Source organism: Trachurus japonicus, chromosome 12 (genome assembly GCF_045865225.1).
Source record: "Trachurus japonicus isolate A0001 chromosome 12, Traja_1.0".
Classification (NCBI taxonomy): domain Eukaryota; kingdom Metazoa; phylum Chordata; class Actinopteri; order Carangiformes; family Carangidae; genus Trachurus; species Trachurus japonicus.
The window spans coordinates 2082453-2095799 of record NC_140918.1 but is presented as its reverse complement, the minus strand read 5'-3'; the positions used below and the strand labels follow the sequence as shown (position 1 = coordinate 2095799).

The window sequence follows — 13347 nt, the reverse complement described above, 5'->3', positions numbered from 1 at the left end:
GATTATTGTTCGATTAATCGATTAATTGTTGCGGCTCTAAACAGGTCGTCTCCTCTCAACATCAATCTGAATCTACAGGGAACACAGTGACAATAAGAAACATTAGTGTCGTTAGGCTTTTACTTTGAAAACCTACATCACCTTGCAAACTATGCAATGCAACTATGAATCAATTTTGGGAGGTGACCTTTATTTTGAAATCAGTCCTTATACGCTCTTCCTGTCGTATTAACATGAAGCACAAAACAATGATCTAATAGATCTAATAGATCCATGATGAAGTGGAGGTTGACTCGACCACAGCGGTTCAACGTTACGTGAAGGTTGAAGCTTCTCGCTGGATTTTAAAATCTTGTTAAGTCATAAAAAATATAACTTTTTATATATTTTTTGTGTTTTTTTTCATGTGAAAGCAACAGGCTGAGGAACAAATCCAAACAAATCCACGTGACACACAAACACCAACACTGCTGGGACAGAGGAGCAGCTACTCACAGTCACAGGTCTGGTTTTTTTGGGTGGGGGGAGTTACGTGGGTGGGGTCTGGGTCTGCAGCCTCCATGGGGGTCTTCACTGGAGGGGGGGGCGGAGCTGTGGGGCTGTGGGGGGGGAGGGGGGTGACATCATCATGCAGGACAAACACACGGAGCATAAAGGACGAGGACGCACGTGTTTTGTAGTTCTGTTTTCATTTAAAAAAAATAAAAAAACACTCAGAGAAACGGGGCCTAGTTGTGACATCACAAAGTGACAGGAAGTCCTGACGGCTGGTTTTAAGGCTCAGTTTCTGAATACAGGCTGTGTGCATTTCTCTGTGGACTGAGGCTTTGATGCTTTCACAGTATTAATATAGAACCTAGAGCTGCTTTATAATCACACTACACATGGACATCTACCTTTATACTGTATGGAGCTTTAACACAAACATCTACCTTTATACTGTATGGAGCTTTAACACAAACATCTACCTTTATACTGTATGGAGCTTTAACACAAACATCTACCTTTATACTGTATGGAGCTTTAACACAAACATCTACCTTTATACTGTATGGAGCTTTAATACAAACATCTACCTTTATACTGTATGGAGCTTTAATACAAACATCTACCTTTATACTGTATGGAGCTTTAATACAAACATCTACCTTTATACTGTATGGAGCTTTAATACAAACATCTACCTTTATACTGTATGGAGCTTTAACACAAACATCTACCTTTATACTGTATGGAGCTTTAACACAAACATCTACCTTTATACTGTATGGAGCTTTAACACAAACATCTACCTTTATACTGTATGGAGCTTTAACACAAACATCTACCTTTATACTGTATGGAGCTTTAATACAAACATCTACCTTTATACTGTATGGAGCTTTAACACAAACATCTACCTTTATACTGTATGGAGCTTTAATACAAACATCTACCTTTATACTGTATGGAGCTTTAATACAAACATCTACCTTTATACTGTATGGAGCTTTAACACAAACATCTACCTTTATACTGTATGGAGCTTTAACACAAACATCTACCTTTATACTGTATGGAGCTTTAACACAAACATCTACCTTTATACTGTATGGAGCTTTAACACAAACATCTACCTTTATACTGTATGGAGCTTTAACACAAACATCTACCTTTATACTGTATGGAGCTTTAACACAAACATCTACCTTTATACTGTATGGAGCTTTAATACAAACATCTACCTTTATTTTGAAGGCGCTCTAGTAGAAACATCTACCTTTGTTTTGAAGGAGCTCTAGTAGAAACATCTACTTTTAGTTTGAAGGAGCTCTAGTAGAAACATCTACCTTTGTTTTGAAGGAGCTCTAGTAGAAACATCTACCTTTATTTTGAAGGAGCTCTAATAGAAACATCTACCTTTATTTTGAAGGAGCTCTAATACAAACATCTACCTTTATTTTGAAGGCGCTCTAGTAGAAACATCTACCTTTGTTTTGAAGGAGCTCTAGTAGAAACATCTACCTTTATTTTGAAGGAGCTCTAATACAAACATCTACCTTTATTTTGAAGGCGCTCTAGTAGAAACATCTACCTTTGTTTTGAAGGAGCTCTAGTAGAAACATCTACCTTTATTTTGAAGGAGCTCTAATACAAATATCTACCTTTATTTTGAAGGCGCTCTAGTAGAAACATCTACCTTTATTTTGAAGGAGCTCTAGTAGAAACATCCACCCTTATTCTGAAGGAGCTCTAGTAGAAACATCTACCTTTATTTTGAAGGAGCTCTAGTAGAAACATCTGCCTTTATTTTGCAGGAGCTCTAGTAGAAACATCTACCTTTATTTTGAAGGAGCTCTAATAGAAACATCTACCTTTGTTTTGAAGGAGCTCTAATAGAAACATCTACCTTTATTTTGAAGGAACTCTAATACAAATATCTACCTTTATTTTGAAGGAGCTTTAACAAAAACATCTACCTTTATTTTGAAGGAGCTCTAGTAGAAACATCTACCTTTATTTTGAAGGAGTTCTAGTAGAAACATCTACCTTTGTTTTGAAGGAGTTCTAGTAGAAACATCTACCTTTGTTTTGAAGGAGTTCTAGTAGAAACATCTACCTTTATTTTGAAGGAGCTCTAATTGAAACATCTACCTTTATTTTGAAGGAGCTCTGTTCAGGGTTTCATGACAGTAACAGAAATATAAAACATCTCCATCTTCGTCCTTTAATCAGAAACACTGTTACTTCAGGACGTAAAACAGGCAGGAAGACGCTAGCAGAGTTTGTAAAGGAGGAGGAGGAGGAGGAGGAGGAGGAGGAGGAGGAAGAGGAGGAAGAGGAAGAGGAGGAGGAGGAAGAGGAGGAGGAAGAGGAGGAGGAGGAAGAAGAGGAGGAGGAGGAGGAGGAGGAGGAGGAAGAAGAGGAGGAAGAGGAAGACTGTAGTAAGTGTTATACAGTGCCTTTTCAGCAGCACTGTGGGACAAAGAGGAGAAACGTCGAGTATTAGTCAGAGAACAAACAGGACACGGCCGATGGACCGACACACAGCGCCGTGACGTCACAGACCGAGACTGCGTTCTGATTGGCTCACCTCCTCGTCGCTCTCCGTCTCGGCCGCCGCCGCCGTGGTCTTCTTCTCCTTGATCTTCTTCTTGTCGTCCTCCTTCTTCTTCTTGTCCTTGTCGGGCAGGATGTCGTCCAGCCAGGCCAGGTCGTGCTGGGAGAACATCAGGTCTAGAAGCTTCCTGACCACCATCAGACCCAGGATCTGAGAAAAAATCGATTAACATAAGTATCACAATATTTTTTTTGACGATTTTTAAATTGATTTTGTTTTTTTTAATATTGTGCAATGTGCATTTGTTCGCCTTTTTTACATCAAGAGAGTCCAGGTTTTGAAAAGGGTTTAAGTTCACTTTATAATGGAGTATGTTAATTTATAGGCTCCTACAGTGTTTGTGTGCAGATAAATGTTAAAGGGATACACCAACTTTTTTTTTCTCGTGTCTTGCTTCACTCCTGAGTCCATGACCAGCAGATAGACACCATCCTTTCGACTGTGCGTGCAGTAACCATGGAGATAGAGCCATATCGCCCGTAATTAGCTTAGCTCAAACACTGGAAGTGTATGGATAGTGTTAGCCTGCCTCCACCTAAAGTCGCTAATTAGCTTAGCTCAAACACTGGAAGTGTATGGGTAGTGTTAGCCTGCCTCCACCTAAAGTCGCTAATTAGCTTAGCTCAAACACTGGAAGTGTATAGGTAGTGTTAGCCTGCCTCCACCTAAAGTCGCTAATTAGCTTAGCTCAAACACTGGAAGTGTATGGATAGTGTTAGCCTGCCTCCACCTAAAGTCGCTAATTAGCTTAGCTCAAACACTGGAAGTGTATGGGTAGTGTTAGCCTGCCTCCACCTAAAGTCGCTAATTAGCTTAGCTCAAACACTGGAAGTGTATAGGTAGTGTTAGCCTGCCTCCACCTAAAGTCGCTAATTAGCTTAGCTCAAACACTGGAAGTGTATGGATAGTGTTAGCCTGCCTCCACCTAAAGTCGCTAATTAGCTTAGCTCAAACACTGGAAGTGTATGGGTAGTGTTAGCCTGCCTCCACCTAAAGTCGCTAATTAGCTTAGCTCAAACACTGGAAGTGTATGGGTAGTGTTAGCCTGCCTCCACCTAAAGTCATCAGAGAAACTCTTCAGCAACTCTAAACGGAAACCGGCGGGCCGATCTTCGTCTCAGAGCTGACAAAACTCTCCGGTAAGGCATCTTGAGCGGTCAAATGCCGCTAACGGGACGAGATCGGTCAAAACGGAAGGTTCAAGCAAAGACGCTTTATTTTGGTTCAAGCTAGCTACATCGAAGGTAGGTTAGCTTCCTGTTTCAAAGTAAAAGCACAAATTCTATCGTCATGGTTTTCTGTATTTAAAGGGCAACAGGGGTTTTATTTTCTGAAAGTAACCGGAAGTGCGTTGGTCACAACGGCTAGCTTGAGTAGCGCTGAATTCGTCCGAACAAAATTGTAAACAGCTGGTATTTAGACAAATTAACGACACACTGCTGATCTAAACGGCTACTTTCTCACCTAAACATGTTTGAAATGTGGATAAAGTGAAATATTTACAGAGTTTAGAGCTAAAATGAAACCAGCTTCTGACTGCTGGTTTCAGCTCAGGTAGGAGGCAGGCTAACACTACCCATACACTTGCAGTGTTTGAGCTAAGCTAATTAGCGACTTTAGGTGGAGGCAGGCTAACACTACCCATACACTTCCAGCGTTTGAACTAAGCTAATTAGTGACTTTAGGTGGAGGCAGGCTAACACTACCCATACACTTCCAGTGTTTGAGCTAAGCTAATTACGGCGATACGGCTCTATCTCCCTTGTTACTGCACGCACAGTCGAAAGGATGGTGTCTATTTGCTGGTCATGGACTCGGGAGTGAGGCAAGACACAAAAAAATTTTTGGCGTATCCCTTTAAGTTCACTTTATAATGGAGTATGTTAATTTATAGGCTCCTACAGTGTTTGTGTGCAGATAAATGTTAAAATGTAGCAGTTTATCTAGGTTTCAGAAGCCTATTTTTTCTATACTCTTTTATTTTTGCCTCTTTTATGCAGTCCAGGCTTTTCAAAAGAGAGTAAACATATATATTGCTGCTGAATAAATCTTAAAAACTGACTTACATGTGATGTGTATTTATTTTTTGGGGAAATATGGTTCCTGGAATAGTCTGTAGAGAATCATAATCATTCAACTGTTTCACTGGTGTTAAAAATGCTGCAGACTAAAAATCGCATCTACGCAATATTGTAGAATCGCTATTTAAATTGAATCGGCATCCAAAAAATCGTAGAAGAATCGAATCGGGAGAAAAGCATTATGATGGTCTGCTGCTCGTCTCACCATGACGGGGAAGATGATGGCGAGGAACGTGGACTTGAGGATCCAGAGGACGGCGAGACAGACCATCTGGACCAGCGTGAAGAGGTGGACTCGTCTCAGAGGGACGTGACGCAGGAAGGAGAAGTCCGGCTGGTGTTTGGCCGGCATCAGGTACAACTTGATCCGCTCCCAGAACTGACACACACACACACACACACACAAACACATCAATGAGAGATAATGGCAATAGTTAATCAATCCTTAAGATATTCATTCCTGCAGCTTAGTTACTGTAGAGAAATCCTGCTTCTGTGTGTTTTCTATAAGAATTAATGACGTGATGGATTAGATTGTAAATAAAAACACACACTTCTCCTGTTTTATTCTTAATATTTTATTAATAACACCATGTTTCTCCTTCTACCACAGTAAAAAGGGACGATAGTCTCATACTCAACTATTCAACTATTCCTTTTTTTCATTGAATGACTATTTGATTATCCCAAAATCATTGCCCATCCCTAAAACATAAATATTATAAAGGCTGCACTGCAAAAAACTCAAAATCTTACCAAGAATATTTGTCTTATTTCTCGTCCAAATATCATTTCTAGTCAAAACAAATCTCATTCTACTTAAAATAAGACTCATCACATTAAAAAGTAGCTTGTTTTTACTTCTTTCAAGCTGATTTTCACTTGAAATAAGTAGAAAAATCTGATAGTGGAGCAAGTTTTTCTTTCTTATTACACTACGAGCACAAAAAACTTGCTTTCACTGGCAGATTTTTCTATTTATTTTAAGTTAAAATTAGTTTGAAACAAGTGAAAATGATCTAAAAACAAGTTAATAGTTTCATTTTAAGTGAAAAGAGATTAGTTTTGACTAGAAATGAGACATTTTGACAAGAAATAAGACAAATATTCTTGGAAAGATTTTGAGTTTTTGCAGTGTATTTTTTATTTTTATTTTTTTACATCAGCAGGTTGATTGATATTATTTTTTAATCATCTTGTGCCACATATACCTGGATGCCGCTGAGCGAGGCCACGCCCATGTAGAGGAAGACTCCGTACAGCACCGGCATGGGGATGTACTGCAGAGGTCAGAGGTCAAAATGAGGTCAGAGGGTAAAGGGTTAAATTAAAGATGATGATGATGACATCACAGAAACATTCAACCTGTCTGTGTGGACGCACCTGCAGGATGGGGGCGAGGAAGATGGAGAGTCCAGTCAGGACGAAGACCAGGATCCCTGTCAGCCTCTGCTCCCTTCACACACACACACACACACACACACACACACACACACACACACACACACACACACACACACATTTACAGTTTAACCCTCTCTGGTCGGTGTTGTTTTACTCTTTCACGTCTGTCTCCAGAACGCCGGATGACAGCGACGTGATTCTTTTTTAATTGAAAGCTGGACACCTCGGTCTTTACAAAGAGTCGCCTGGTGAGTCTGTAGCTCACACAGAAGAGGAGCCGTCCTGCCTCAAACATCCCCGTCCATTTACATCCAGATGGTTGCTGTTGACATCTACACCTGCTTGGACACTTTGCATCTGCACTTTACACTTTCATGCTGTTTATTAATTGATTTATTACTTTTTAATCCTATTTTAGCTTCTTTTAATCTGCCCACTATGACGTGTTCTCTGTTGTCGTCCGTCCGTGTATTGTACAGTGTGTTTGAATGTCTCTGTGTGTGTGCATCTTCCTGGCTGCAAACCTGTTTTCCCTGTTGGGGACGTTAAAGATACTTTGACTGTTGCCTTGTATGACTGCGATTATCGGAAAATCAGCCGTAAATGCAATAAATAATAAATAAGATTTATACCATTTATGCATTTTACACAAGCTAAGACCAAGACATGAGCCTCATTCATATGGAAGGAGAAAGTTTGTTCGCTGTAGGAAACAAGATAGAAAAACCTGTACAGCCAATGGAAATGACAGACAAGTGTGGTATTATTGTAAATAATATATTTTCTTTTTTATATATATTTTTTAAAATATATTTTCTATCATAGTTAGAGCCCTTATTCTTTTTGCCCTGATCCACAAGACCTCACAGAACAGTTATATAGAGTCTAAAAACAAGTTTATAATAATAATTTTCTGTGTGTTTCCAACAAATATGTGAAATGTATTTTCTGTTTGTTTTTTTAATTTTCCTCTCTTTTTCTGATCATATCCTTTTCTACATCCATATGACGCCACTACAGGATGAATATTTTATGAAATAAAGGACGTCAGTAACTTGATTGTTCATCACAGGGCTGAAGTTTAACAAGGATTAATACTAGGGTTGCATGGGAATTATGGGAATTTATGGGAAATTATGGGAATAATGGGAATTTATGGGAATTAACTGGAAATTGGGGGTAATTTAAACAAACTGTATCATATCCAAACATACTGTAAATAAATATTTTGTTTTGTCATAAGCAGACATCCATGCAAAATAATACAATTAAAAAACATGACATTTCAATAGATTTATCATGAATATTGAGTAAAATATTACTCATATACGTGTGTGTGTGTGTGTGTGTGTGTGTGTGTGTGAGTGTGTGAGCGTCCGACCTGACTCCCAGGAACTGCGGCTGCTCTCCCGGAGCGCTGGACTCGCTCTCCATCTTCAGGGAGTCGATGTGGGCGATGGAGATGACGGTGGCGGCCACGTACCAGGGCAGACCCATGAAGGAGCAGACGGCCATGAGCACGCCCACCCAGAACAGGTCCAGGTGGTAGCCACAGCCCTTCTGCACACACACACACACACACACACACAAATAATGTGAATAAAACAGTAAAAGACACTTTTCTCTTCTTATTTTAACCATTAAACTCATCGTCACTTCATCTTTACTGTGTTTAAAGCTGTACAGAAATGGCCGTTTGTCCTGTTTCAGGGTTCCTACAGCTTAAGCCAAGTTAAATTTAAGACTTTTTAAGACTTTTTTAAAGCCACTTGAAATGAAATTTAAGACTGACTTCATAATAAACACAAATGCAGAAAAAAAAAAACACCACATCAATAGAGTTAGGGACAATTTTACCCACTTTCTGATTCCTGAACGATACTTTATTCGATACCAATTTTATAATATCAGTTCTAAAAAAAATGTAAATTACATTTCACATTACGGTACAAATCTTGAGTTGTATTTTTCTATTTCAACCAGCAGCTTTTCTAAGGCTCAACAGCTAGATCACCCTGGCATTATTTCCTATGTGATCCAAGGTAAAGTGACTGCTACATGAACATTGGATTGTGTCTCTTTCCAGCTGTCCTTTCAAAATAAATGCAGAAAAAGTCCAGAAAAAATTGGAATGTTACCAATTATTTTGAGATTTGAGACTAATTACAATCATAAAATACCACTTACCATGTGTTAACATTTTTAAGACTTTTGAAAAATTGATTTAAGACATTTTAATGCCAATTAAGGCCTTGTTTTTAGATTAATGAATTCAATGCCTTTTAAGACTTTTTAAGGATCCGTAAGAACCCTGTGTTTGTCGCGCCGAGTTGTCACGAGCTGCAACACGAGTTTACCCGAGTAAGGAAAACAAATTTGATTGGTCGTTATCGAGCGGGCGGGATATTCAAAGCTTGGGGCGAGACCGAGCTCCGTGTGTGTGTGTGTGTCTCAGACGTTTGATTGACGGATGACAGATCCAATATCAGTGGCTGATGAATCGTGTACAGGCTGACGTATAATCCGTGCGCCTGCATTATCCAATGTGAAAAAAAAATACACACTTTCATCCAGGATTTACTCAAAAATAGAATTTAGCACAAAGTTTGGCCTACATCGTCTGATATATGAGTTATTACACTAATTTTATGACCCAGAGTGGAATCACATTCAGTTTCCTTTTCTGTACAGCTTTAAGTTGAAGTTAATTCCCTGTGCTTTTTTATTTTCAATCTGCCTCCTTTAAATTAAATAAACAAGTCAATAATATAAAATAAAGAAAAAAAAGAGAGAAAATAAGTAGAGGAAAAGAAAAAAAGGGGAAAAATAGGAAAGAAACGATATTTCATGGTCATAAAATGAATATCTACTATAGACAGAATATAAGAGCAGAAAAAAAAATTAAGTTAGATTTTCATTATGAAATAATACATGTTCTTTAAAAAGATATGGGTATACTGTTACAGTGAGGAACCCACATACACAATATGAATCCAATTTATATTATTAATGTGATATTTTTTATTCTATTTTGTTTTATCTTATTTAGTTTTATTCTATTCTTTTATTCTCTTATTCTAGTCTCTGTCTTGTTATCATGTCCCTATAAGCAGCACTACGTTGTTTTGAAAACTTGCAAATGAAATTAGCTCTTGAGAACAAATTATTATCTTTTGTAGCCTATATTCATGAATATGCAGAGTCCCATTACAAATAAACTAATAAATGAATGAAATGAAAATGAGAAAACAGAAGATATGATGAATATGATTCTAGAATGAAACTGAAATAAGTTAAAATAATAATAATAATTCATGTTCCTCGCCACATCGGTCTGTGTTTACTTCCTGTGGAGATAAATGTGAGTGTGAGTGTGTGGCGGTCGCCGACCTTCAGCTTGTTCTCCTTCCTGTTGACGATGACGGCGCTGATCTGCTGGTCCATGAAGATGAGGATGGTGACGAGGAGCGCCGGCACGAAGCTGGCGATGTACCACCACCACGGGTTCTTACCGAACGGCATCACCAGCCAGCCGCGGTCCGCACGCGTTGGCTGACAGAGAGACAGACAGACAGGGGAGAGGGTGAACGGGTCAGAGGGTGAACGGGTCATAGAGGTGAACGGGTGAGAGGGTGAACGGGTGAGAGGGTGAACAGGTCATAAAGGTCATTTAAACAACTAATTAAACATCTTCACATCTACATTAACGATCAAGCAGCTAAAACGGAGCAACGTGCACTGAAGGGAGAAGAACTCAGGTTATTTAACAAAATAAAAGTCTCTCCTTTTTGTTTTTCTTTGCTTATGAGAATGATATTAATGTGTATATATATGTGCATATATGTGTGCATGTATGCATTTGCAATCTTTCTGAATACCACTTGTAAGACAAGACTGTGCTGTGGGATCTGTTCTGGAGTTGGGGTGTGTGTGTGTGGGGGGGGGTTCATAAATGGGGGGGAAAAAACAAAACTGTAATATGTGACATGTGAATGTTTAAATATTAATAAAGATATGTTCAAAATAAATAAATAAAAGTCTCAATAAAACAATGTAAACATAGTTTACAAAGGAGACTTCAAGTAACACATTTAAAATAGTAAATTAAAGTACTTCCTGTTGTTTCAGAGTCACATAAAAAGAACTTCCTATAATTAAATATCAGTTAAATTCTTAAAATATCACAATTAAGTTACCTACTATGGTTACAGTGTCATATTACTGTAAACTCTTTCCTGTATAACATTTATAAATAAACATATAAATAAAATATTATTGCCTCGTATTATTGTAAAGTAAATGTACTTCCTGTACTTACAATGTCACATCCTGTATTTACAGTATCAAAATAAAAGCACTTCCTGTGGTTACATTTCTGGCTTTTACTGCTGTTATTATTGGATATCGTCTGATTTCACCTTTTTGGTTATTTTTTTTATTAAACCATGTGAAGAGTTCTCAAGTCATAAATGTTAGAAACCACTGATTTAATGTCTGGTAGCCTATTTCATTATTTTATCATATTTCTAAATGTAAAATCGTATTAATCTGAAAAGTAAACAGTCAGATAAATGTAAACACAGTGTCGACATGCACATCGAACACAAACCTACTGTTACACATGCAGAGAAGAGGAAGAAGAAGTTGGTGATTGGGTGAAAATGTGTTAACAAATAAAAATCAAATACCTTGAACTCGGTTGGAACGATTAGTTTGGGCGTGTCTAGACCGATCAACATGTCCAGACCCACAAAGGACATGATGGACATGAAGATGGAAAAATCACTGATCAGCTTCCTCAGCTACACACACACACACACACACACACACACACACACACACACACACACACACACACACACACACACACACACACACAAAGACACACACAAAGACACAGGTGGACAAACACAGATGTGGAGTGGGTGATTTACATGAAGAAACAAAGACAAGAGAAGAAGGAGAAAAGAAGATAAACTGATGAATGAAACACAGAAAAACTAATGAAATATAAAAAACTACGGCTGTTTTCGAAACCGCGTACTACCGTACTGCCTACTACATACTGCGCTAGTATGTACTGTATACACACCGAGATACACTACTACCGTCTTTGGTTACGGTTAGACGTCAGGGGAGCATTGCATTGTGGGATACATTACGCAATGTAGACTGGTCAGATGCAAACTGGAGATATTTCCCGAATTTTTTCACATACTGCAGATTTTGCTTTTGTTTGCATACTGCATACTGCATTTTGGCCAAATCAGTACGTACTAGCAGTATAGTATGCGGTTTCGAATACAGCCTTGAATCGTCCATGCAGCGAGGTCAGAGGTCAGAGGTCAGAGGTCAGAGGTCAGGGGTCAGGGGTCAGAGGTCAGGGGTCAGACCTTGATCTCCGTGGGAACGTGCAGCTTGGGCGTGTCCAGCTCCAGCAGCAGGTCCAGGCCACAGAAGAGCAGGATGGAGATGATGATGGAGAAGTCACTGACGAGGGAACGGAGCTGGAGGAGGAAGAGGAAGAGGAACCACACGACATGCAGGAGAGAGAGGGGGGGGGGGGGCATGGAGAGGAGGGGAGAGGAGGATGTGATTCAGGAGGAGGTTTATAGGAGCTGAGGATGTTTCATGCAGATGTTCTTGAGCATTAAAAGTGAGTTTCTATATTTTTCTTATTGTGAACAAACCAACAGTTTCGTCTGAGCCTCTAAACTTCACCTGCTTCTTAGTAAGATGTAAATCAGAACATATATTACTGTATATATGTGGGTGCACATCTGTATGTTTTTATTTTGTATTATTTTAGGCTATTTGAAAATGGACAGTGTACATTAAAGCCCCAGTGTGTAACTTATTTGGCTTTTTATTGGCAAAAATCAAACCTGTCTTTCATAAATACGTATTTGACTGAAGGTGAATCACAGCTGCATATAAATGAAAGCTTTCTGGTTCCTTAGAATGAGTTGTTACAAGTCGTTACAAATACAGAAGTGGGCGACGCACCGAACCGAGGCGGCCATGTTGCATCGTGACCGTAGGTAACCACGGAAACGGCCTGTTAAAACTGTCACCACTGTGTAGTGTGAGGAAGGACGGAGGCACTGGTGTTGCATTCAGGTGCAGTCAGGCAGACGGCCGTCGGCAAACCAACCGGATGTCATTTTACTCCACCAGAGAAAGACGGTAAAACAATACCACATCACCATGACAACATGTTGTCACGGACACCACTTGTTTACATAGATGCTTGTTTATCCTGTTACATGCAGCGTCTGTTGTCTGTCTGACGTCTGCCCCATTTCACCTGAATGCAACATCAAGAATACATTCTGATATGTAACCGCACCGCTAGATGGGGGGATTCCTACATACTGAGGCTTTAATAAAACATTGTAAAAACAAATGTAAATGTACCTGAGTTAGCTAAGAGGCTAATTTTCATTGGTATGTAGATATACAGCTCTGGAAAATATTAAGAGACCACGGGCCGGCCCAAGCCTCCATGGGGTCCTGAGCTAAATTTTATTTTGAGGCCCTCTATTACTATCAATAATACTGATTATTAATCATGATATACACACCTAGTATTAAATGATTTCATTTTTCTAATCCATCATCACATATCATCATCCTAGCCTGGCATGTTTTTACCCATCTATGGTTTTTAATCTGAAATAGAACCCAATTCAGCTAAAAGTACAGCCTGGGGATTTACACTTAATATTGAAAGGTGATATGGTACTAAGTGGGATAGTGAGT

At 39.0% G+C, this 13347-nt stretch overlaps 1 protein-coding gene across 1 annotated transcript; it reads right to left on the bottom strand.

Annotated features, from left to right (window-relative positions):
• Positions 1-497: 497 nt before the first annotated feature.
• LOC146976795 (electrogenic sodium bicarbonate cotransporter 4-like) lies at positions 498-12099 on the bottom strand. The gene is made up of 9 exons (XM_085794247.1): positions 11979-12099; positions 11274-11387; positions 9976-10137; positions 7967-8145; positions 6565-6637; positions 6393-6461; positions 5387-5560; positions 3074-3250; positions 498-599 (listed from the first exon to the last, which is right to left on the bottom strand). Exons 2-9 carry the CDS (start codon positions 11352-11354, stop codon positions 498-500), a joined length of 1017 nt encoding a protein of 338 aa, XP_085650373.1. The 5' UTR covers positions 11355-11387; positions 11979-12099.
• Between the last annotated feature and the right edge of the window lie 1248 nt (positions 12100-13347).

Coding starts and splice junctions, on each gene's coding strand:
- LOC146976795 (XM_085794247.1), bottom strand. CDS start 11,354: ATGTCCATCATGTCCTTTGTGGGTCTGGACATGTTGATCGGTCTAGAC. Junction 10,138..11,273: donor TCGTTCCAACCGAGTTCAAG/GTATTTGATTTT, acceptor TCTCTCTGTCAG/CCAACGCGTGCGGACCGCGG. Junction 6,462..6,564: donor TCCTCGCCCCCATCCTGCAG/GTGCGTCCACAC, acceptor TGACCTCTGCAG/TACATCCCCATGCCGGTGCT.